General features: G+C 32.1%; 1 protein-coding gene and 1 long non-coding RNA gene across 2 annotated transcripts in view; one reads left to right on the top strand and one right to left on the bottom strand.

The window, feature by feature from the left end:
* The window catches only part of LOC126736031 (calnexin), an 83,321-nt gene that overhangs the window by 40,054 nt on the left and 15,975 nt on the right, over window positions 1-27,292 (bottom strand). Inside the window, exon 4 of the mRNA XM_050440222.1 lies at window positions 25,365-25,655. Coding sequence (XP_050296179.1) covers window positions 25,365-25,655 — 291 coding nt within the window. The remainder of the gene's footprint in view (window positions 1-25,364; window positions 25,656-27,292) is intronic.
* LOC126736047 (uncharacterized) lies at window positions 13,537-14,177 on the top strand. Its single transcript, XR_007660597.1, has 3 exons — window positions 13,537-13,596; window positions 13,667-13,800; window positions 13,857-14,177. It is a non-coding gene; the product is annotated as an uncharacterized LOC126736047 (long non-coding RNA).

The following is a 27,292-nucleotide window of genomic DNA, read 5'->3' as shown; positions in this document are numbered from 1 at the left end:
TAAATTTGGAAAAACCGCACCATTGTTAGCCCACCACTTCAAAGGATCCTCGTTCCTTGGGATAATTTCTTCGTCCAAGTAACGGTTTACTTCAACTCGTCAATAGCACGTGCCTGCGGACTTTGATTGACTTTAGGATGAGATGACACCGACTTATTAAACTGCTTCCAAAGGTCAAATAGTGGCTTTTCTCACGTCGCATTACCGGCACCAACCTCTAAACCTGCTTCTCCAGTCGTTTCGCACTTTGCTCTTATATTTTGAGCTACTAAACCAGTAACATATTCCTTCGCCTTATCTAAAACGACAGGATTACTAAAACCAATATTCTTAAACCTTGGATCCAGAAATGTTGACACAATTAGGGTCTTACTGGACTCTAAATCTCCAAGCCGCGATGTTATGTTTTGTGTAAGATTTTTTATAAAATTTTGGCTAACTTCGGTAGTAAACTGATCGCTATTCAACATCTCAATACAAACATTTTTCAACCCATTTGTCACTCTCCACAAATCTTTCTAGCATTATATATGAGGAGTTCCATCTTGTTGCTACGTCCTTTTTGAACTTTTTTGGTTCTTTGCCTTGTTTTCGTTGAACATTATCGAATTTATGTTTGACGTTTGTACTTTGCTTAAAATGTGTCACAATTTTACTAATTTTGCTTAAGGTCCCTTCCTGAATTAACTTTAGAGCATCGGCTACTATTAAATTTAAGGTATGTGCATAGCAACCAAAATGCCTCCATTTTAAGTCCACAGTAATCGCTTTCTTTATATTTGCAGCGTTATCTGAAATGCACAGCAAGATGGATTTTTCAGGTATATTCCCAGAAGAAACAACATTTAAAAGATTATCTTTTATTATCTGTTGTAATTGTCATAGATGTGACTTCTCTTGAAACATCCGAAACTTTGTTCTGCACTTCTTCAAATCGTCCTGGAAGAAGAGCATTACTTAAAGTTTTTCTAGTAGGCAATTTATACCTAGGGTTTAGAGCTGAAATAAAAGCTTTAAAACCGGAGTCTTCAACCACGGAAAATGGCTGAAAATCTTTTATAACAAGATTCAATAGAAACTCGTCCAAATTTTTTTGTTGGGACATTGTAATTCTCTTATGAGTATATTCAGGCATTAACTGTTGCTGCATCTTTTTAGCTTCAGATCGAGCAGAGGGAATTATATTTGATGAACTTCCTTTAGAAGTCGATGGCGAGGTCGATGGCAACACACTTGTATTAGAACTACAGGGTTCACTAACAGTAGAAGTACCACCGTTTTGGGTATGCTGTTCAGTATTTGCTTCTCTGAACTTCTCTGTGTTCTGAACACGTTCAAATTGATGCAGTCTTACAGAAGGATGTCTGCTAAGATGTGCTTTAAGGTTCGTTACAGACGTTTTATATGAAAGAACTGACTTACATATATTACACTTGGCTTTGCATTTATCTTGATCTGAGACTGAGAAGTTCCAATTATCTGATTTCTTATTCATGTTGTTAGTTGAATGAAAGAACCTAAATAAATAACAACTTCAAAACATATTCAATGCAATTTACTTTTTTAAATTCTAAACTTCGAACAAGCAAACACAGCACACTAACTTTGAATTAATATTTTGAAATATTTCACACCTTTCTATTGTCTTTTATCTTACTATGATACTACGTTATATATGCTACTTTTTCCACAATAACTAACACATAGGACTGGATGTGGCCAATCGCCCACCAAAAAAGGCAAATAACCCGCATTCCCATTGGTTTATCGACGGTGAATCCCAGGCGCCCGCCAATCGTTTAATATAGAGACAGAAAAACAATAACAAATAGAGAATAAAGCCCTGTCTGTGAATCCCAGGCGTTCGCGCCTGCTACCAATCACAGTATTTTGTTTCACACCTCTCCTTAAAGAGTTTCAGGACTTCTAGGGATCACTACCTACCACCTGCCATCTATGCTGTTCTAACAACTTTGTTGTATTATTTGCGGTGAAATTTCTTATTTCGATAATTAACATTTGAGAGTTTGAGGTTTGAGTTGTAATTTATTAAACAAAAAGTGAAGACAACGAGCACCTACACTAAAAGTTTCAACAAAATATTGCTTAAAACAAAAAAACACTAAATGACAAAAATTTTTGAACTGAAAATTCAAAATTTAGCTAATAAATTAAAAAAAAAAGCAAATATTCTTTATAAAGTTATTTGTCATTGTCTTCAACGCTACTCGCTACTTATAAAGTAACACTGTAGTAACTGCTATTTTTGTGTAGCAGTAGCAAAAGCAACTACTATTCAAAAATAGCTGGGTCGACACATCTCTACTCACTGTAAGAAAAATTAGACAAATACAATAATCAGAGTGCTGAATACGCTCATATTCAAAGCGCGCCGGTGCGCCAGTCAGGGATAAGTCAGTCATCGCTTCCGCGAATAAAGCTAATAATAATACAAAGAAATTAACGAGAAAGGGAATTAAGAGATAGGCTTAATAATTAGAGAGAAATGGGTTGTATTTTTATAATTTTGCCCGGGTGGTGAGATATGACTTTATACGTATACTACCTGCTTTAGCAGCAAAAAATGATTATGGAATTTCCCAGTTTAATGTTAAAACTGCATTTCTGTATGATGGATTAGAAGAGATAATTTACATAAGACAACCATGTGGCTATGAAAACTCAACACTGTCGGTAAATTGATATAAAGACTCTATGGATTAAAACAGTCTCTGCGCTGCTGGAATAAGACATTTGTGACCTTCTGAAGCAAGTATAATTTCAGACAATCGAAAAGTGACCCATGCGTTTTCGCCGGAAATATAAATGGAGTGTCAATTTATTTGGCCTTATACGTGGATGACGGTTTAGTGATATCATCGTCGTCAAATCTGATTCGGGACATGTTGAGAAACCTGAAGTTAAAACAATTTGTTGGACCTGAAATCGAGTGCAATCGAGAAAAACATTCAAAAGTGCTTCACCAGAGACAATATGTGAAAAAGATTCTTTAAAAATTCAACATGGCTCACGAAAAACCTGTGAGAGTTACAGCAGAACCTGGACTTCATCTAAAAACTACAGTATGTTAACAGTTCACTTCAAAAACTTCGTCCAAACTAACCGCGCCAAGACGCGCACGAGCCTCGGTTTTCTTGTGATGTACCGACAACTGGCGGAACTAGTGTTGGGTTGCTATTTAGCAGTCTGCTACTTTTTTACTGCTATTTGGTTTAGTAGCAACTGCTATCTGCTATGAGTTCAAGAATCGCTGCTATTAAAATAGCAACTGAATTTTTTTACGCTGGCACCTCGGCAGCTGATTGTCTGGTGTCTCGTTGGTTGCAGCGGCATTAATATTTGGACTGCGACCTGCCACATGACCGCATTTTATTAAACTGATTCCGACTGACGCCGACACCCAACGGTTTTTTCACCCATTTTTTATATTTATGGTGCGGCGTCGGCGATAGCGTTGTCGGAAAGAAATCGGCTTTTAATATTTTAAAAATTAAGGAATAAAAATAAAAGCTTTTAGCGATGTTTCTTTGTCCACTCGGTCTGTTTATGGTTTATAATAATTGTTCCTTTTGCAAATTCGCTCATGGCTTTTTACAGTATTTTACAGTTTAAAGTTTACACAGTTTACAGCTAGGATTAGCTATGTACGACATGTACGTATCGAATAAAATTCAAATAGCACCTGCTATTAAATAGCAGCTATTTTCGACTGCTATTTTTGATTCGCATTAGCAAAAGCATTTGCTATACGAAAATAGCAGGTTTGTCACAACACTAAACGGAACAACAACGAACACGCGCAAAGAAGTTCGTTAGTGCGCACTTTCCCGTCCACACTGAATGCAATGGAACGTTGCAAAAAAAACGTTTTGCGCGGTTCGGCGCGCCCGGTCTGGACGCACCTTAAGCTACGTTTGTCGTTGCGCAAATCAATTAATTTAAATCTCTACTTAAGTTTCGTTTTTAACTTAACTAAGAAAACGAACCCTTATTTTCTAATTAATCTAAAAAGTTTGATTCATTTAATAACTTGAGATCTCATTTATGATCCTTTTTATCTTCGCGTAATAGCAAATATGATTATCGTAGTTGGTATACCTCTTAAATTGTAAAAAACCTAAAGGAAAAATCTAGGCTACTTAATAGATGAAAAAAAAAACAAAATCCATTGTTGATTACAATGTCTTTAAAGCGTTAAGGCCCACCATTAAAACAAATATCGAGTTAGGTTATAAAGATTATATAGTCAATACTAAGAAATATGTATATTAAAAAAGACCCGGAAAAATTTTGGAAACTTATACAGGAAAGGCGAAGAACGTCTAGAATTCCTGGGTCAATTTTTAACAATATCAGTTTAACTAGCACTGATGACATAGTCAATACATTTAACGACTTTTTTGGTAATGTTTTTAATCAATCTCTACCCTTCCCTAGTTCATTTAATGATGTCTTTTCTCAAAATATAAGTTTCAAAACTGAGTCATCACTTATCTCTTTGTACAAGCACCTTTCCTATAGATTGGAAATTTGCCAAAATTTGTCACATCTTTAAATCGGGAGAAAAAAATGTGGTGGAAAACTATCGTCCAATTTCCATACTATCAAACTTCTCTAAGGTCTTTGAAATTCGCCTATATGATAGTCTTTTTCACCAAGAAAAAGATTTAATATTACCAATCCAGCATGCTTTCTTTCAATCCAGATCTACAGTAACTAACCTAACATCATTTCTTCAGACTGCATATGAGGCTATAAATAATAAATGTCACCTATAGTCGAAGTCGTTCATAATAGTCAGTGACACATCGTTAGCATTAGGGCCACCGAGACGGTTGCGCGGTGAGAGACGTAGCTAGCAGCGGCGTAGACATTTTTAAAAAGTGATTTTAGTATATTATATAAATTATTATTTAAATAAATACGTGCCTAAATAGGCACATAATAATTTTATTATGATTTCAATATTATTGTCTCGATTATTGTAATGAAAATATTTAGTGTAATTTATAATAAAATTATAAATAATAATTAATTTATAATAGGTATAATGAAATTATAAATGTATGTAGTTCAATAAATGAAGGAAACTTTGTTGCAAAAAACAAGTTTTAAATAATAAATATGGTACCTCTATATTGGTTAAAATGCGCTAATTGCTATCAGAGGTTTCATCAGAAGAACTTGAAGAAGAATCATCGCTATCACTATTTCCAGAGCCAGGAGTGATAATAAGTGGTTCCACAACATCTTCAATGTGATTATCCAAATCCCACATATTTTGCTCCTCTTTCACCACATGTTCGATGCACTTTTGCCAGTTGGTGGGTGTTACATTACCGATAGCTTCATTTAATAACACTTTAAGGTCATTTAATTTAAACGTTGTATTCTTGCTGGCCACTTCGCCTTTTATTTGTGCCCATATAAGTTCTATCGGGTTAAGTTCACAACGATACGGCGGTAACCGCAATATTGTAACCCCACTGTTTCGCGCCATTTCATCAACCACATATTCAATATATTGTGCTTTGTGGATTCGAACAATATCAAGCAATTGTGCCTTAAGCATGTCTTCGTCAAATTTTATATCGCCTTTTGATTTTAACCAATCCTTTATATCATTTTTTTCGCCAAGCAGTCGTGGGTATTTTTTCCACTGGCCGACTATGATAAGGTGCATTGTCTATCAATATAACTGAACCGGGCTGCATACACTTCAACACGGACAAAAACCATTTTTCAAAAACCTCAGCGTTCATGTCTTCATGATAGTCTCCCGATTTTCTGGATTCAAAAACATTCAGACCTCCTTCCAAAAATCCAGAGTCACTACCTATATGGGTAATAATTAGACGACGAGCTTTTCTAGAAGGCGATTTCAAACCCGTGGAAAGCCCATCAAGAAAAGCTTGCCGTAAATTTGTTACATTTAAGCCTTGCCATACTTTTATACGGGTGTGTCCTTCATTAAGCCATGTTTCATCGGTATAATAAATTTTTCTTCCTTCGCGCCGATGTTTACGAATTTCATCTAAATATTTCCTTCGCCACAAAACAATCTCTTTTTTGTCAATCAAAAAACTTTTCCGGTTCCTTTTTAAATAACGAAAATTTTAAGTCGCGTAATGTTCGCTTTAAAACGCCAACGGAAATTTTAGGTAAATAATAATTGTCACTATCAAGTTCGGCCTTAATTTTCTTAATAGGTGGAATCTCATTTCTAAAAAAAAAATCTGTGCACTTTCCGCCTAATGATATATTTTATGTCCTCATCTAGAACAATTTTTTTCCTGCCCCTTTTTTCTACTTTTTTTTTGTTTTCATTAACTTTAAGAGACCTGAAAACTGTTCTGGAACTAACTTTTGTCAAATCTCCGCATAATTCTGCCGCGTCCTCAACCGACAAATCGGGATTTTTAGCACGAACGCTTTCATATACAGTTTTAACTAGTTGATATTCTGCAGCAGTGGAATAATGTCTTTTTGCTTTTTTGGCAGGCGGCGGGACACAACTTGTCGAAGGTTCTTCGTTTTCCATATTTAACAAAAACACCGTATTAAACACCGAAGAAAAATACCGTAAATTAATAATATTATAAGTAATAAAATAAATTTATAATATATATTAATATAAATAATATATTTTATTATTAATTTATTTTTATATTTTATTATATATAAATTATTATTTTTATATTTATTAATATATATTATTTATTATAATAACGTATAATAACGCAAGCAACTGCAACAACACTAAAATAAACAATAAACCCGCAAACACGCCCATGGGATGTATCAAATCAACGTATAACAAGTAGACGCTTCGCGTCTACTTTGGTCCGTGGGGACCAGTAGAAATTTTTAAAATTTTTGTCAGTACTACAAAAAAAAATCTCTACAATAATCCAAGGAGTGCCCTAAACACGCAGTGGGGAAGAGACCTGCCGTATCCTCATAAGGCTCTGAGTTTAAACCTTAGCCTCGGCATGGTGCTCTACCCAACTTTTTCTTTTTTTTAGTACTTCGACAGAATTAACATCTATAGTAAATACAGAGAGAAAAGGGAAGGTCTCATTATCTATTATAATCAGAAATAAATTTTATTGAAATATTACTTACTTATTTCTGGGTATCATGCTTCAGAGAACCATGATGTGTTACAATACGCTCCGCTCTCAAGTAACTCGTATAAATATAACCAAAATTCAATGATACCTTCTTAGTTTATTATAATGCGCCATCTATGGTAAATACGCTAAAACAGAGTCCTCAATTATAATACACTGTTGTACTGACGAACGTTATGGCGTATTCGCCATAGTATGCAGATAATTTCATTTACGTTTTTAAATTATGCTCCAAATTCAAAATGTATTTTTTTACCTTAAAGGCCATTCAAAATTAAGTAAAAAAGTTTTATAAATAAATTTTCCACGATTTATCCGTGTCACAAGATAAAGGAAAAAGAGGGTCCCATTTATTAGAGTATTGGAAAAAGACAACCGTGTTTTTATGTCGATTTTTTTTATTTTTCAAATTTATTTTTAAAAGCTTATAGTAAATAAGATATAAAAAGAATTGACATGAGGAGAATAAGGAATAAAAGTAACCAAAAACGAAATGAATCGAAACTATAGAAGCCGAGATATAAGTAAAAATGTGGGAAAAACAAAAGAAAACTGGTTTTTTCCCACCGTACCATTTTTTTTTCCTAATATGATTATTGGCAAATTTCAAAGTAAGCCCTAAACTAACAATTTCTATTAAAAAAACCCAATAAAAAAATAATTTTTTTTTGGTCAAAAATCGAAAGGGGTATACCCACGAAAAATTTCGAAAAAATGGTTTTTAATTTTTTATAAATAATTTAAATTTAATTATTATTATTATTAAAATTAATTAATTATAATTAATTTAACTCTGACAACTTTTTGTATTAAATAAAAGTTCTCAGGCATATCACGAGGTATGCGTATGTCAAAATAAATCGGTTGTAGCTATCATAGAATCGGAGAAAATTGAAAAAAACTATAAAACATAAATATTGAATTATGATGAGCCCTATGGAAAAATTTTAATTTTTTATTTTTCTATCCTATACTACTTCAGAGTACCTTTAAAAAAGATTATTACCGATTTGACTCTAAAACGAACGGAAAACCTATTTCTTTGCATTTTTCGATTTTCGAACAAAATCCGGGTCAAAATGAGCATTTTTTCAAAATATGCTCCGAATTTAAAATTTCTTTTTTCTACTTAAAGACGACTTAAAAAGTAGTAAAAAAGCTTCATGACAAATTTTTCCACGATTCATACGAGTGGCACAATATAAATAGAAAGATTAGGTCCCATAAGAATTGATGTTTGGGGATAAGAAAATCGGGTTTTTTCGTGGATTTTTGTAATTTTTTAGTTTTATTTTTGAAAGCCAATACTAATTAAATATGAAAGGAGTAGACAGATGAAGAAAAAGGAGCAAAAAAACCATCAGTGAATTAAGTCGAAGCTATAGAAACCGAGATATTAATAAAAAGGTGGAAAAAACAAAAGAAAACTCGTTTTTTCCCATGATACCATTTTTTTTTCCTAAAATAATTATTGGCAAATTTTAAAGTAAACCCTAAACTAATAATGTCCAGTAAAAAAACTCAATAAAAAAATAATTTTTTTTTTGGTCAAAAATCGAAAGGGGTATACCCACGAAAAATTTCGAAAAAATGGTTTTTATTTTTTTCTAAATTAACTGTAACTCTGACAACTTTTTGTTTCAAATAAAAGTTCTTAGGAATTTTATGAGGTATCCGCATGTCAAAATAAATCGGTTCTAGCTATTATAGAATCGGAGAAAATTGAAAAAAACTGTAAAACATAAATATCGAAATATCAAGAGCCCTATGGAAAAATGTAAATTTTTTATTTTTCTATCCTACACTACTTCAGAGTACCTTTAAAAAAGATTATTACCAATTTGACTCTAAAATGAACAGAAACCCTATTTCTTTGCAATTTTCGATTTTCGAACCAAATCCGGGGTCAAAATGACCATTTTTTCAAAATATGCTCCGAATTCAAAGATTCTTTTTTCTAGCTAATGTCCATTCAAAAACTAGTGAAAAAGCCCTATGACAAAATTTTCCACGATTTATACGAGTGTCACAATATAAAGAGAAACATTAGGTCCCATAAGAATTCATGTTTGGGAATAAGAAAACCGGGTTTCTTCGTCGATTTTTTTTTATTTTTTAGGTTAATTTTTGAAAGTTAATAGTAATAAGATATCAAAAGAATTGACAGAAGAAGAATAAGAAAAAAAAAGAAACAATCAACGAATTGAATCGAAGCTATAGAAGCCGAGATATAAGTAAAAATGTGGGAAAAACAAAAGAAAACTGGTTTTTTCCCCCGTACAATTTTTTTTTCCTAAAATGATTATTGGCCGATTTTAAAGTAAGCCCTAAACTAACAATTTCCAGTAAAAAAACTCAATAAAAAAATAATTTTTTTTTGGGCGAAAATCGAAAGGGGTATACCCACGAAAAATTTCGAAAAAATGGTTTTTATTTTTTTATAAATAAACTCTAACTCTGACAACTTTTTGTAATAAATAAAAGTTCTTGGGTATATTAAGAGGTATTCGCCTGTCAAAACGAATTGGTTCTAGCTATTATAGAATCGGAGAAAATTCAATAAAACTGTAAAACATAAATATCGAATTATCAAGAGTCCTATGGAAAAATGTCGATTTTTTATTTTTCTATCTTGCACTACTTCAGAGTACCTTTAAAAAAGGTTATTACCAATTTGACTCTAAAATGAACAGAAACCCTATTTCTTTGCAATTTTCGATTTTCGAACAAAATCCGGGGTCAAAATGACCATTTTTTCAAAATATGCTCCGAATTCAAAATTTCTTTTTTCTAGTTAAAGAGCATTCAAAAACTAGTAAAAAAGCTTTATGACAAATTTTTCCACGCCTCATACGAGTGTCACAATCTAAAGAGGAAGATCAGGTCCCATAAGAAGCAATGTATTAGGATAGGAAAAAGTGGTTTGTTTCTTGTTTTTTTTTTTTTTTAATTTTTATTTTAAAAGGCAATTATAATAAAATAAAAAAATTTTTAAAGATTTTAAAAATTTTAAAGAAAAAAAAACGAATAAAAAAATTTATCAACTTATTGAATTGAAGCTATGAAAGCCGTGATCTCAATAATATAGTAAAAAAAATATAAAAATACACTTTTTTTTGACACCGCATCAATGTCTTTTTTTTTCTAAATTGATAAACTATTAATATAAATTTATTACCAATTTAGCAACCCCCACTAAAAAAACCCTAACTAAAATAAAACTATTATTACTATTTTTTTTCCAGATATTTATACCTTGTCCTAACTTTATGCTGCTATTACTATTTTTATAAATATTATCTTTCTTGTAAATGTCATTAAACCTTCAAACACCCTTTATAATATGATTACTATAATTATAAGTAATATTTTCCTTATGAAAGCACTAAAACCTTAAAACCCCCCGTATAATTCAATTTATATACTATTATTATCCTCATAAATGTTCCATAATATCAATACCCTCTGTATATTTCAAATATATATTTACTAATATTTATATTCGTTTTATTTATCCTAGTAATTTATCAAGAAACCGCGTAAAATTGTCCCCATAATACTAATAATATTCATTAATAAAATAACTCATGACGTCACGAGACGAACACGACGCGTTTATAATTGTTGCCAGACATCCTCCATCCTTCTCTCAAACCGCTTTTCCTACTCTAACTCGTAGCGCAAACGGGCCGAATTTGCCGCCACAATACCACGAAAACCCCGCGCTTACGTCATCTGACCATGTGCGACTCGATAGTGACGTCGTCCGTATGCTTTTACATTGGGTCAATTTGGTGCTGGACCGCCAACTATATTGTACCATGCGTTGGCTCCCGTGGTGTCGACGGTATGACTGGTTGATTGGAACGGCTTATTTTTGGGGGTTTTTCCTAAATAACAGCTCGATGCGGAAAAACGGTAACATTTAAAGAAAAACGGTTTTTAGTGGATTATAGCCAGATAGTGTCCGGTGATTTCAAAAAAAAAATGGTTTTCGTAGGTGTCATAGGTATGCCGGTATAAAGCGTCAAAGTTAAAAAAAGGTGTAGAGCAAAAACCGCTCTACGTAGAAGACTGTAGACTATGTCGAAAAATAGCTTTTAAAAAGTTCTTAAAACGCTGAAAGTTTGAAATCTCTAGGTGCCGCCATTAAAGAGTTATTAAGAAAAATAGAAAAAATCGGTCAAAAAAAGGCTCAAAAAGGGGTTCATATTTGTTAACACAGCTCACCCTGTATAATACCTAGCGACATGATTAATACCTTTATTTAATCCTAAAGGATTAGGCTTTTAAATAGTGTAAACAAAAAAAATTAAAAAAATTTTTTACTAGTAGAAAAAAAATCATTTCTCGAAAAATTCACTTTTTTTTTTTCGAAAAAAAAAACTTTACGTTTGAGCTTGCTTATCTCGGAAGCAGTTGCTTTTTGAAAAAAATTGTTTTAACAAAAAAGATAGCTACATTCACGCAGAAAAGGGCTGTTTTATCCGCATTGTTAAGAACGTTACTGTTTAGGCCCTACAACTGTTTAAGTCAGCGAGGTACCGCGCAAAAAGTTCAATTTTCATTCACAGAAAAATCCCACTTCTAGAGGGTTTATCTTAAAAAGCTTTCTTTCTGCACTGCCTTTCATAGAGGGCTTTAACGTCAATGAGTTTCAATAAATTCGGTTCAGTCACTTTTCCCCCACCGATCATGGACCCTATTTTCGCGAAAAAAGCAGTTTTTTGCCACGCCCGCCCCTTTGGGGCGGCGTGGCCAAAAAAAATTTACATCATCACGTAGCCTCAACCTTCCCACATAAAACGGTGAAAACCAGAAAAAAAAATTCGCCATAGAAGCAAAGTTATTAACGTTTATGTGACGCAGGGTCCGAAAATCCCTCAATTTAGATGGATGCGTTCTTACAATACGCGAAGCGTATTGTAACAAGTAGACGCTTCGCGTCTACTTTAGTCCGTGGGGACCAGTAGAAATTTTAAAAATTTTTGTCAGTACTACAAAAAAAAATCTCCAAAATTATCCAAGGAGTGCCCTAAACACGCAGTGGGGAAGAGACCTGCCGTATCCTCATAAGGCTCTGAGTTCAAACCTTAGCCTCGGCATGGTGCTCTACCCAACTTTATCTTTTTTTAGTACTTGGAAAACATTAACATCTATAATAAATCCAAAAATCTCATCCATTATTCTCTAAGAGACCAACATACAAAATTGACGAAACACAAAGTCACGGTCTCACAACATGTAATTAAACGGGCTACACGTGTTTCGCTCTAGTTAGAGCATCATCAGGCCTTTAGAAGCCATCCTCCACACACTTATGCTGTAACTGATGATGCTCTAACTAGAGCGAAACACGTGTAGCCCGTTTAATTACATGTTGTGAGACCGTGACTTTGTGTTTTTCTTTGTTTTTCGTCAATCTATAGTAAATACAGAGAGAAAAGGAAAGGTCTTATTATATATTATAATCAAAAATAAATTTCATTGAAATATTACTAACTTATTTCTGGGTATCATGCTTCAGAGAACCATGATGTGTTACAATACGCTCCGCTCTTTAATTTTAGTTTAGTAGAAAATATTCTCAAAACCTGCATAAATCAAAATTATGTCAGGGTTCTAAAATGAATCGGTAATAAAATCGTAAACCAGATCAACATTGGAAATAATTTAAAAAATTTGCTTTGGTCCGATTGAAAAAAGTACTATACTACCAAATAGTTACATCTATTCTGTAGCAATAAAAGTTATAAAATTGTGTCTATTATTAATTTTAATATTATAAAGTGTATCGTTTAACTCTTAGCCATTATTTACAATTTAATTGTTAATTATGCCTAAAAAAACGAATTAACAACTTTGGTATTGTTTGGAAGGTAAACAGCTTAATTCCTTTATGTAAAGCCACCTTAACATGTTTTTGCATAATTCTGACTCACGTTGGTTGCTATCGGGCTTAAGCCATAAAAATCGAAGAAAAAAAGAAGAAGACGAAGAGACTTTCACTTGTCATTTCAATGTCACTTTCCGGCCCACAAGCATAAACGCCACCGGCAACGGAAGTTCCCAAAATCCAAACAAATGTTGGAAGATATTTTTAAGTCTCCGCATCTTTCTTACTTTCCTATATGAAAATAAAATGTAAGTATCACAATTACACACATACAAGTTTTTTTTTTAATTCAGTTTCATAATTACCAATTTTTAGTGAATAATCCTGAAATTTATGAAAATACATACATTTTAAGGTTATGTCATAATGTTTTGATTGTTATATTTGATTTTGTTTTTGTTATTTTAGTGGACTACACCAACAAAGGTTATGTGTTTTGCACCAGATTGAAAGCATCATAGCGAAAAACGGACCTATCATATCTTCAAATTTTCAAAAGAGCCCCTGGAAAAAGAAAAATGAATATCTTTGCCAAGGAATACTAAGGTATTTTTACTAAATCTTTCATTTTTTTTAATACCTAAATGAGGTAATCTATAAATTTTGTTCCTTGTAGGCAAATGGATAAAAAACCTTCAGTCCATGCATTGGTATGTAATTGTTGACAAAAATACAATGAATGGCCTCACTACTTTTCCACATGCAAAGAGGTTAACCAAGGAGAAATTAAAGAAATTGTCAAAAACCTAGGTAAGTCTATACTTCCAACTTATCGTTATTTATTTCAAAGCTTGATTTTTTTCAAGGTAAATACAGAATTGCTTAGTACAAACATATCTATACCCAGTACAAGTTCGTCCACTTCTTTGGAGCATGGTACTTCAAACAGAGACACTGTCAACAATTTTGTAGAAGGTGAGCCGGTGTCAAATTCCAGTAAGGGACATGATTTCAATTTTGCACCAACAGCAGAGCTAAAATTCATTTTGCCGCAAAAAACTGGAGGATGTGAAAGAAAAAAGTGCAGAAGTTAAAATTAAGTTTTTCATATGAGCACATAAAAAATAATCATGACAAAGTTCAGTTGTATACAGGTTTGACATGTAATAAATATTTTTGTAATCTTATTAAGTTAATTAGTTTTATACATTATTTAAATAATAATTGTATACTTCACATAGAATATGCAGAAATTATATGTACATATATAAATTTTTTTATTAAGATAAGGATAACATGTATTAAAGCATAACACATAATATAGACACACACGTAATATCTTCATTAAAAATTATGATTGTATGTTATGTAGCATTAGAGCCTAAAAATATTAAGGAGAATAAAGGTGGTTATTGGCAAATGACAATATTATTTTCACTATTTCCTACATTTTTGGTGAAGGGAATAGGCTCTGCCCTAAAAAGCCAGGTTAAACCAAGAGCAAAAAAGTTTAGGTCTCATGAGTGTAAGTAAAGTAAACCTTTCTATTAAAAAGGCCATCCAAGATAAAAAAAATATACTAAAAATATTAATGTTAATTCTTTAGCGACATCTAGGGTGGGTATGCTGAATCAACTCATCAATTAATTCACTGTCGTACTGATGAAAGTTATGGCGTATTCACCAAAGTATGCAGATAATCGCTGAATTCAAAATAATTTTATTTGCGTTTTAAAATTATGCTTAAAATTCAAAACTTCTTTTTTTACCTTAAAGGCCATGCAAAACTTAGTAGAAAAGTTTATTAAGTAAATTTTCCACGATTTATACATGCCACAAGATAAAGGGAAAACAGGGTCCCATTTATTAGGATATTGGGATAAGAGAACCAGGTTTTTATGTCGATTTTTTCATTTTTATTTTGAAAAGCAATTGTAATAAAATATAAAAAGAATTAACAGGAAAAGAATCGGTAATAAAAGAAACTATTAACGAATTGAATCGAAGCTATAGAAGCCGAGATATTAGTAAAAATGTGGGAAAAACAAAAGAAAACTGGTTTTTTCCCACGGTACAATTTTTTTTTTTTTTTTTAATGATTATTGACAAATTTTAAAGTAAGCCCTAAACTAACAATTTCCAGTAAAAAAACTCAATAAAAAAAAAATTTTTTTTTGGTCGAAAATCGAAAGGGGTATACCCACGAAAAATTTCGAAAAAATGATTTTTATTTTTTTCTGAATTAACTGTGAGTCTGAGAACTTTTTGTTTCAAACAAAAGTTCTCGGGAATATTACGAGATATCCGCATGTCAAAACGAATCGGTTCTAGCTCTCATAGAATCGGAGAAACTTGAAAAAAACTGTAAAACATAAATATCGAATTATCAAGAGCCCTATGGAAAAATATCAATTTTTTATTTTTCTATCCTGCACTACTTCAGAGTACCTTTAAAAAAGGTTATTACCAATTTGACTCTAAAATGAACAGAAACCCTATTTCTTTGCAATTTTCGATTTTCGAACAAAATCCGGGGTCAAAATGACCATTTTTTCAAAATATGCTCTGAATTTAAAATTTCTTTTTTCTGGTTAAAGACCATTCAAAAACTAGTAAAAAAGCTTAATAGCAAAATTTTCCACGATTTAAAGGAGTGCCACAATATAAAGAGAAAGATTAGGTCCCATAAGAATTCATGTTTGGGGATAAGAAAACCGGGTTTTTTTGATTTTTCAGTTTTATTTTTGAGAGCCAATAGTAATAAAGTATTAAAAGAATTGACAGGAGAAGAATAAGAAATAAAAGAAACCATAAACGAATTGAATCGAAGCTATAGAAGCCGAGATATAAGTAAAAATGTGGGAAAAACAAAAGAAAACTTTCTTTTTCCCACCGTACAATTTTTTTTTCCTAAAATGATTAATGGCAAATTTTAAAGTAAGCCCTAAACTAACAATTTCCAGTAAAAAAACTCAATAAAAAAAAAATTTTTTTTTGTTAACCACGAAAAATTTCGAAAAAATGATTTTTATTTTTTTCTGAATTAACTGTGAGTCTGAGAACTTTTTGTTTCAAACAAAAGTTCTCGGGAATATTACGAGATATCCGTATGTCAAAACGAATCGGTTCTAGCTATCATAGAATCGGAGAAAATTGAAAAAAACTGTAAAACATAAATATCGAATTATCAAGAGCCCTATGGAAAAATATCAATTTTTTATTTTTCTATCCTGCACTACTTCAGAGTACCTTTAAAAAAGATTATTACCGATTTGACTCTAAAATGAACGGAAAACCTATTTCTTTGCATTTTTCGATTTTCGAACAAAATCCGGGTCAAAATGACCATTTTTTCAAAATATGCTCCGAATTCAAAATTTCTTTTTTCTGGTTAAAGACCATTCAAAAACTAGTAAAAAAGCTTAATAGCAAAATTTTCCACGATTTAAAGGAGTGCCACAATATAAAGAGAAAGATTAGGTCCCATAAGAATTCATGTTTGGGGATAAGAAAACCGGGTTTTTTTGATTTTTCAGTTTTATTTTTGAGAGCCAATAGTAATAAAGTATTAAAAGAATTGACAGGAGAAGAATAAGAAATAAAAGAAACCATAAACGAATTGAATCGAAGCTATAGAAGCCGAGATATAAGTAAAAATGTGGGAAAAACAAAAGAAAACTTCCTTTTTCCCACCGTACAATTTTTTTTTCCTAAAATGATTAATGGCAAATTTTAAAGTAAACCGTAAACTAACAATTTCCAGTAAAAAAACTCAATAAAAAAAAAATTTTTTTTTTGGTCGAAAATCGAAAGGGGTATACCCACGAAAAATTTCGAAAAAATGATTTTTATTTTTTTCTGAATTAACTGTGAGTCTGAGAACTTTTTGTTTCAAACAAAAGTTCTCGGGAATATTACGAGATATCCGTATGTCAAAACGAATCGGTTCTAGCTATCATAGAATCGGAGAAAATTGAAAAAAACTGTAAAACATAAATATCGAATTATCAAGAGCCCTATGGCAAAATTTTAATTTTTTATTTTCCTATCCTGTACTACTTTAGAGTACCTTTAAAAAAGATTATTACCGATTTGACTCTAAAATGAACGGAAAACCTATTTCTTTGCATTTTTCGATTTTCGAACAAAATCCGGGTCAAAATGACCATTTTTTCAAAACATGCTCCGAATTCAAAATTTCTTTTTTCTGGTTAAAGACCATTCAAAAACTAGTAAAAAAGCTTTATGACAAATTTTTCCACGATCCATACGAGTGCCACAATATAAATAGAAAGATTAGGTCCCATAAGAATTCATGTTTGGGGATAAGAAAACCGGGTTTTTTCGTGGATTTTTTTGATTTTTCAGTTTTATTTTTGAGAACCAATAGTAACTGGATATAAAAAGAATTGACAGGAGAAGAATAAGGAATTAAAGAAACCATAAACGAATTGAATCAAAGCTACAGAACCCGCGATACTATAGTAAAAATGTGGGAAAAACAAAAGAAAACTGGTTTTTTCCCACCGTACAATTTTTTTTCCTAAAACGATTATTGGCAAATTTTAAAGTAAGCCCTAAACTAACAATTTCCAGTAAAAAAGCCCAATAAAAAAATAATTTTTTTTTTGGTCGAAAATCGAAAGGGGTATACCCACGAAAAATTTCGAAAAAATGGTTTTTATTTTTTTATAAATAAACTATAACTCTGATAACTTTTTGTATTAAATAAAAGTTCTTGGGTATATTAAGAGGTATTCGCCTGTCAAAACGAATTGGTTCTAGCTATTATAGAATCGGAGAAAATTGAAAAAAACTGTAAAACATAAATATCGAATTATCAAGAGCCCTATGGCAAAATTTAAATTTTTTATTTTCCTATCCTGTACTACTTTAATGTACCTTTAAAAAAGATTATTACCGATTTGACTCTAAAATGAACGGAAAACCTATTTCTTTGCATTTTTCGATTTTCGAACAAAATCCGGGTCAAAATGACCATTTTTTCAAAATATGCTCCGAATTCAAAATTTCTTTTTTCTGGTTAAAGACCATTCAAAAACTAGTAAAAAAGCTTTATGACAAATTTTTCCACGATTCATACGAGTGTCACAATCTAAAGAGGAAGATCAGGTCCCATAAGAAGCAATGTATTAGGATAGGAAAAAGTGGTTTGTTTCTTGTTTTTTTTTTTTTAATTTTTATTTTAAAAGGCAATTATAATAAAATAAAAAAAATTTAAAGAAAAAAAAAACGAATAAAAAAATTTATCAACTTATTGAATTGAAGCTATGAAAGCCGTGATCTCAATAATATAGTAAAAAAAATATAAAAATACACCTTTTTTTGACACCGCATCAATGTCTTTTTTTTCTAAATTGATAAACTATTAATATAAATTTATTACCAAAAAGCAACCCCCACTAAAAGAACCCTAACTAAAATAAAACTATTATTACTATTATTTTTTTTCCAGATATTTATACCTTGTCCTAACCTTTATGCTGCTATTACTATTATTATAAATATTATCTTTCTTGTCAATGTCCTTAAACCTTAAAACACCCTTTATAATATGATTAATATAATTATAAGTAATATTTTCCTTATAAATGCCTTAAAACCTTAAAACCCCCCGTATAATTCTATTTCCATACTATTATTATCCTCATAAATGTTCCGTAATATCAATACCCTCTGTATATTTCAAATATATATTTCTTAATATTTATATTCATTTTATTTATCCTAGTAATTTATCAAGAAACCGCGTAAAATTGTCCCCATAATACTAATAATATTCATTAATAAAATAACTCATGACGTCACGAGATGAACACGACGCGTTTATAATTGTTGCGAGACATCCTCCATCCTTCTCTCAAACCGCTTTTCCTACTCTAACTCGTAGCGTAAACGGGCCGAATTTGCCGCCACAATACCCCGAAAACCCCGCGCTTACGTCATCGGACCATGTGCAACTCGATAGTGACGTCGTCCGTATGCCTTTACATTGGGTCAATTTGGTGCTGGACCGCCAACTATTTTGTACCATGCGTTGGCTCCCGTGGTGTCGACGGTATGACTGGTTGATTGGAACGGCTTATTTTTGGGGGTTTTTCTTAAATAACAGCGGGCCTCCGGAAAATGGTAATATTTGAAGAAAAACGGTTTTTAGTGGATTATAGCCAGATAGTGTCCGGTGATTTCAGAAAAAAAATGGTTTCCGTAGGTGTCATAGGTATGCCGGTATAAAGCGTCAAAGTTAAAAAAAGGTGTAGAGCAAAAACTGCTCTACGTAGAAGACTGTAGACTATGTCGAAAAATAGGATTTAAAAAGTTCTTAAAATGCTGAAAGTTTGAAATTTCTAGGTGCCGCCAATAAAGAGTTATTAAGAAAAGTAGAAAAAAACGGTCAAAAAAAGGCTCAAAAAGGGGTTTATATTTGTTAACACAGCTCACCCCGTATAATACGTAGCACCATGAATAATACCTCTATTTAATCCTAAAGGATTAGGCTTTCAAACGGTGTAAACAAAAAAAATTAAAAAAATTTTTTAGAAGTAGAAAAAAATTTATTTCTCGAAAAATTCACTTTTTTTTTTTCGAAAAAAAAAATTTTAAGTTTGAACTCGTTTATCTCGGAAGAAGTTTCTTTTGGAAAAAAATAGTTAAAATAAAAAAGAAAGCTACATTTACGTAGAAAAGGGCTGTTTTATTCGCATTATCGGGAACATTACCGTTTAGGCCCCACGGCCGTTTAAGTCCGCGAGGTACCGCGCAAAAAGTTCAAATTTCATTCACAGAAAAATCCGACTTCCAATGGGTTTTTTTTTTTAAGCTCCCCTTCTGCACTGCTTCCCATGAAGGGCTTTGACGTCAGTGAGTTTCAGAAAATTCGGCTCAGTCAGTTTTTCACAAACCTCTGCAGCGGCTGTTTTCGCGAAAAATGCGGTTTTTTGCCACGCCCGCCCCTTCGGGGCGGCGTGGCCAAAAAAAATCTACACCGTCACGTAGCCTCAACCTTCCCACATATAACGGTGAAAACCAGAAAAAAAAATTCGCCATAGAAGCAAAGTTATTAACGTTTATGTGACGCAGGGTCCCGAAAATCACCCAACTATGTACGGTGCGTTCTTACAATACGCGAAGCGTATTGTAACAAGGAAAGCATGTGTCTGCGTTTATAGGCGTTGCCATTCTGTTAAAAGTAATGACTGTTTATCTCGCTGCCCCATTTACCGCGAAACAAGAGAGAAAAGGACGAGTAATATACTTGCCACCACTGCGCGCTTTATGCGAGCAAGGCGGGACTATGACAACAACCACTGGAGTAGGCGCGTGTCACCGGCTTTTAATGGATTTTGTATTTAGGGAATTAAATATTATTTTAAGCCACTCTAGTTGTGTTGCTTGTTGGTTTTTTCTAACGTCACTGACTATTATAAACGACTTCGACTATAGACGTAATTTACACGGACTTCGACAAAGCCTTTGATAAGGTAAATCATGATTTCTTGCTCAGAAACTTATCAAGCTTGGTTTCCGTTCTAATCTTGTACAATTTTTTGCTTCCTATCTGGCGGATAGACACCAGTTTGCAGAGTATAATGCGTTTAGGTCATATGTTTATAAAGCATATAGGGGTGCTCCTCAGGGTAGAAATCTTGCTCCTTTTGTTTTCCATTTTTATCAATGACATATCTGTTAACATTTTAAGGAATAGTCTTCCGTTTGCTGACGACCTAAAGATATTTCGCATTGCAACTAATTAGGATGACTGTTTGCTTCTCCAAAATGATATTAATTCAATCTACAACTGGTGCAAGATTAATATAGGCTTCCTCTCAATATTGAAGAAGAGCTTAAACAGTTAATGGTTAATATTAAGAATAAAAGTTCATCAGGTTGGGATGGGCTTTCTCTTAAAATATTTTCTGCTTTACCTCTTGTTGCTTTGCAAGTCTTGGCCGAGTCAATTAACTTTTCAATTATGTTTGGAGTTTTCCCAGAGTGCTTAAAAAGAGCAATGATTGTTCCTCTTTACAAGGGTGGCGATCGCGACTGTCCTTCTAACTTTAGACCTATAGCGTTATTGCTTACTTTAGCCAAGATAGTGTAACGGCTCGTTAAGGTGAGGATGGTTTCATTTTTAAATAGGTTTGGCCTATTGAGTCTTCAGCAGTTTGGCTTTCGTGAGTCTGTGAGCACAAATGATGCTATCTTTAGCTTTCTAGAGCACCTGTACAACCGACTGAATGTTAGTGAAGTTGCAGCAGCGGTATTCTGTGACTTGTCCAAGGCATTTGACTGCGTGAGTCACAGAGTGCTGCTGATGAAACTGGAGCTCTATGGTTTCAGAGGAACTGCCCTTGAGTGGTTTCGTTCCTACTTATCAAATCGTGTCCAGGCTGTCAAATTTAATGGTGGTATCTCTAAGAAACTTAATATAAATGTGGGTGTTCCGCAAGCATCAGTACTTGGTCCTTTACTTTTTCTCATTTATGTGAACGATCTGCCACAACTGCAGGTAACTGGCAAATTTACATTGTTTGCCGATGATACCACCATCCTCTGGCACGACTCTAATGTTTCTCAAATGGAGGCCAATATACGTGCAGATTTGTTAAAAATAAAAGACTGGTGTGATGCAAATTTTTTGACATTTAATATTTCCAAAACAAATATCCTTAATTTTAAATGTAATACAAATGATATATGTTTAAATAATGAAGCCATGCTACACCATGCCACCGTTCAGTAAGTTTTTGGGTCTTTCCATAGACAAGTTCCTTAAATTTGAAGACCATATTGTGAATGTATGTAGAAAAGTCTCATCAGGCTGCTACGCCCTAAGGGTTACTGCCACCAGTCTTAATTTCTCCATCGCATACTTCGCGATTATCGAGTCGCACCTTCGATATGGAATTTGCTTTTGGGATTCATGTTCAAATTCACTTTTTAGTTCAGTGTTTGTACTCCAGAAAAGGGCCATTAGATATCTATGTGGGGCCAAGCCTCGTGACTTATGTCGCCCGCTTTTTGTAAGTAATAATATTTTAACCCTGTGTTGTATCTTTATTTTGGAAACAGTTTGCTTAGTTTTTAGAAAATATAAACAGAAACTCCACTTAGGAAGCCACTATAATACGCGACAAAATTATTTGTTGAGGCTACCCATTCCTCATTTTGAACTTGTCCGTAGCTCTTTCATATATGGAGGTAGAAAGTTATTTAATAAACTTCCACTAGAAATAAGACAACTTAAGATTGAAAAAAGTAGGTTTTTTTACAAGGACGAAAATGTTTCTTGCTAGTAAAGTGTACTATAGTTTAGGTGAATTTTTCAATGATTAGCATTTAAGTATTTTTCAAAGTTTTATCTAATTTTATTTTATTTTAAATTAGGTTCTCGTTTTTATTCCTTTAATGTACAGTCTATTGGCTTTGCCTACAACTTCTATGTTTATAATGACAATAAAGCATTTTTGAGTTTAAGTTTGAGTTTGAAAAATGTAAAAAGATGTCTATTTCTTTGCTAAAAAATGAAATTAGCTTCGGCTATACATAAATGGTACAATTCTTTCTAACTGTGATTATGTTTGTTATTTGGGTGTCACTATTGACAAGAAGCTTACTTTTTGCAATCATATCGATAATATCATAAAATATCTTGGTTTTATTATAAGAGCTACATCAGACTTCACTAGTATATCAAGTAGAATCATCTTGATTCCTTAAGCAAAGCATTTGGGGTCGATAACTTAAACATAACTCTTATCTTACTTTGTTGCCCTGCTATTATTAATCCATTATGTCATTTAATAAATATTTGTTTAGAGGAAAACTACTTTCCAAAAAAATGGAAGCAAGCCAATATTATTCCTATACCAAAAATAAAAAATCCAACTGAATTTGGCAATCTTCGATCAGTCTCCGTTCTTTCTGTTTTTTCTAAAGTAATTGAGAAAATTATGGAGCAACAGATATTGGACTAATTAAAGAATAATAATTTGATTCCTGAATATCAATCTGGCTTCCGTAAAGGGTATAGCTGTGCCACCGCGTTGGCTCAAGTGTCTGATGATATATTTAGAGCCCTTGATAATAGTCAAGCAACCGTATTAATTTTACTAAAGCTTTCGATATGGTTAATCATCAGATACTTTTATCAATTTTGCATTATGTGGGATTTTGTGAGTCGGCTGTAACTTTAATATCTTCTTTTTTGTCAGATCGTAAACAGCGGGTGATTTTGAATGATAATGAATCGGGGTTTCTAGACGTAGTCAGCGGTGTTCCGCAGGGTAGCATTTTGGGCCCATTACTCTACACACTTTACACATCTCAGATAACAAAGAAGATAACATATTGTAAACATCATAACTACGCGGACGACACCCAGATCTATTTCTCTTTTAAAGATACTGATGTTTGGCAGGCTAATATAAAAATTAATGAAGACCTTAACAATTTATTTATAGAAACGCAAAAGTTACTTTTAAAAGTTAATTCCACTAAGTCCACAGCCATTCTTTTTTGTAGTGATAATAAACGAACAAATATTTTAAATAACTTGCAACTTTACATTAATAATGACAACATAACTTTTAAAAATTCTGCTAAGAATCTTGGACTTTTAATGGATTACAAACTAAGATTTACGGATCATGTTACTCTTAAAATGAAAAGTGGGTACTCCGCACTAAAAATTATTTTTTCGCAAAGGGATTACCTAAATTTGCCTATAAGAAAAATGCTTTGTGAAACATTGGTACTATCCCACTTAAATTTTTGTGACACCATCTATGGCCCTTGCCTTAATTCTTCTGACTCATATAGAATACAAAAACTTCAGAATTCCTGTCTTAGGTTTGTATATGGCATAAGAAGGAGAGAACATATTTCACATAAGCTAAAGGTTGCGGGGTGGTTAAATATGTACAATCGTAGAGTGTTGCATCTTATTTGCTTCTTTTTCAAAATTCTTAAGTCAAGGATTCCTTCATATTTACATCGAAAAGTTAGATATCGGACTGACGTGCACAACTTGAATATTAGAAGAAAACAATTATTAACTATTCCTTCACACAATAAAGAATTTTTTAAGAGATCGTTTTCTTACTTAATAGCACACTATACTAACAAATATTGTATAAATGATTTTACCATGTCAGAAAAAACTTTTAAAATGAAAACTAAACTAATTCTAATAAATCAATAACAAATTACTCACTTAAGTATTTGTAATAAAAAATTGTTTTTTATTTTTATTTTTAAATTATAAAATCGAATTATTTATATGTGCCAACCTTTTCCTTGTCCAATTCCAGTTCCTTTTTCTATTCTCTCCTTATCCCATCAGTATGCTTTTTATTCGTGTTGTATTAACTTTCTTCTTTTTTTCTTTAACTGGGAAAATGCTTTTGTTTATTATTTATAAGTGTCATTTATAATTTATAATTATTAAATATATATAAGGCCTCAACAGAATTCAGGGAATCTCGCAGGGGTTGTTCCCTGGAAGTCTGAAAACATGGCCTATTAGTCACCTTCTGGAATTTTATTTGTATTTGTATAAAATTTAAGTTCTATAGATATTTTTTAATTGTTTCAATACACATTAAATGTGCTCTTTGTAAAGAACGAACTATTCAATATGTGATATGCATTTGGTTTATAACAGAATTGTAATTTTTTATTTTTCTGGTGATTAATAAAAGTCCTATTATTATTATTAATAAAATCGCGATTGCTTTATGCGGCTCCACTTAAATTTGTTCAACGTAAATTTCTGAAACATATCACTTTTAAAACTGATGGAATTTATCCGGAACAAGGATACGATCAGCACTTGTTGTGTTACTTGCTTTCCCTTCATCAGGAAACCATTTGTTTTTGTCAGGTTTGCTTTTTCTGTTCAAATTGTGTAATGGTCGTATTAACTGCCCAGAAATGCTAGCAGCGCTACACTCTATTGTGCCTTACATTAATACTAGAAGACAAAACATTTTTTACTTACAAACACAGCACAAATTTAGCAAAGAAACAGCCTTTATATAGAGCATGCTCTTGGTTCAACTTGGTCCATTTGAGTCTGGATGTCGATCTCTTTAATATATCTTCTCGTCATTTTAAAAAATTATTGTCAAATAAAATCGTAAACCTATTTAGTTAATATGCCTCTTATATATTTTTTTTTTCTTCTTGAACATATTTTATGATTACCTATTAGTTATATTTTTATATATGATTTTTATTATTTTTCATGATATATGAATTGTTATTACTTATATTTAAATATATTGTCTTAGTGATTAGGATTAGATATCTGTTAGACAATAAATATATTTGCATTTGAATTTGAATCTTACCCTTCAGGCATCACAGCGGATTCATCGACAATTTGAGGTGGCGCATCCTCGTCCCAATCGTCGGGCTTGACCACGTTCGGATCCGGAATTTTCTCACGTTCGTCCCAATCGCTCGGTTTTTTATCGGTGGGGTCTTCAATTTCTGCTGGAGGATTAACCGGAGGGGAGAAATCTTCGAGAAGACTGCCAGACTTTACGGTTTTTCTATCAATTAGGATGTCGAAGGTATTATCTGGACGTAGGATCAAAGTGTAAAGATGAGGGAGTTTATCTGAAAGTGCTTCATCAACCCTAGAGATAAAATTAAAGGTTGTAGTATAATAATAGAGGCTTTAAGTTATATAATATTTTTTAAAATTAGATAAATCAGGTTATTTTAAATTTTATGGTACTATAGTTATATATCTTAGTCAATAGCTTAGCAAGGGTTCATGCCAGTTCCTATGCGGCAGTATGTCAAATAATGTAGATCTAATAATTTTATTGTATAACGTGGTGCGTTATACAATAAAATTATTAGAAGCACGTTGAAGCCAAAACCCAAAACATACATAGGAGACCATACGTTTGGAATAAAGAATAGTTGGTCATGGGAGAGTATTATAGACTTATTTTAAGTCTCTCTAATTTCCCGTTATTACAAGGTATTTAAATAGGAAAAATATTTCAAGTAGATTTTGAATATATTTTTTTTCTTAAAGACATATGTCTAATATGCAGGTGAAAAATCTTCCAGATATTCAAAAAAGAAACTTTAGGTATATTTATTATACCAGTTAAGAAAAGAACATACTTTAAAACTTGTAAGATTATGTCTGACATTAATGTTTATATCTTTTAATTCATTATATTTAGATCACCATTTTGACTATCATCTCCGCATTGTCAGTCTGGTTTTCAACAATTTTTGTCAAATTTGTTAATGTCAGAACCAATCCGAATGAAAATGAAATAACATGCATTGGATTTTTAGATTTTAGTAAGACTTTTGACACTATTAATCATGAAATGCTTTTAGCATATTTTGGATTATCTAAGGAAGTTTTTTTAAATCGGATCTCAAAAACTAAGTGTATAGGAGATAAAGCCTTTCGGTTTTCGCATTACTATGCTACCTGTTTATGAACAAAATATGCCATTGTCAAAATTTTGATAGCTGTCATGATTTTTAACTTTGGATTTTGGGATATCCATGTATATCCGTTATAATTTACCATATTAAAAAATAGTTTTGATACGGGTTTTCCGGTTGCAATTAATATGGAATGAGTTAATAATGATGGCCACTTTCAGCATATAATAAAGTAAATTTTAAAATTATTATTATTTAACCGTAATTATTTCGAGAACAGTTGAAGATAACTTCAGGACATTATACATATAATATGCCTGGATAAATCCGAAAATGCAAAAATAGGTTCTATTTAAGAATAAAAATTTTTTTCTTACTTTTTTGCGACACTTTATATATTTAAATTTGATTTCAAAAAATGTCCGATCCAAAAGTAAAATCGACGTGTTCGAGGATTTAAAAAAAAAACCTACTTCTTTTATATTATAATTACAACTCGTTATAATACAGGGTGTCCATTTATAAACTGACACATTTTAACTGCCTATAAGTCGAGAACGAAAAATGACAACAATGTGCGGTTTTCACAGAACTTCATCAATATTTTTAAAGTTTTTTTGACAGTGTTGTCAAGTTTCAAAATTGACCTAAAATAGGAGGAAAAAATTGATGATTTTCAAATTTTCAAAACGGTGTCATTTCCTAAAATTGGCTCTGTAAAAAAAAATAATGAATTTAAGACAATTTATACATTTTCGGAAAGGGGATTTAACAGGCTTTCATGTGAAATTACATGGTGTTACATTTAAAATTTTTGAGAAATCGGCCTTTGAAAATCATTAATTTTTTTCCTCCT

This window comes from Anthonomus grandis, chromosome 5 (genome assembly GCF_022605725.1).
Source record: "Anthonomus grandis grandis chromosome 5, icAntGran1.3, whole genome shotgun sequence".
NCBI lineage: Eukaryota > Metazoa > Arthropoda > Insecta > Coleoptera > Curculionidae > Anthonomus > Anthonomus grandis.
Note: the sequence above shows the minus strand (reverse complement) of the source record. Positions and strands in the feature narration are given on the sequence as shown.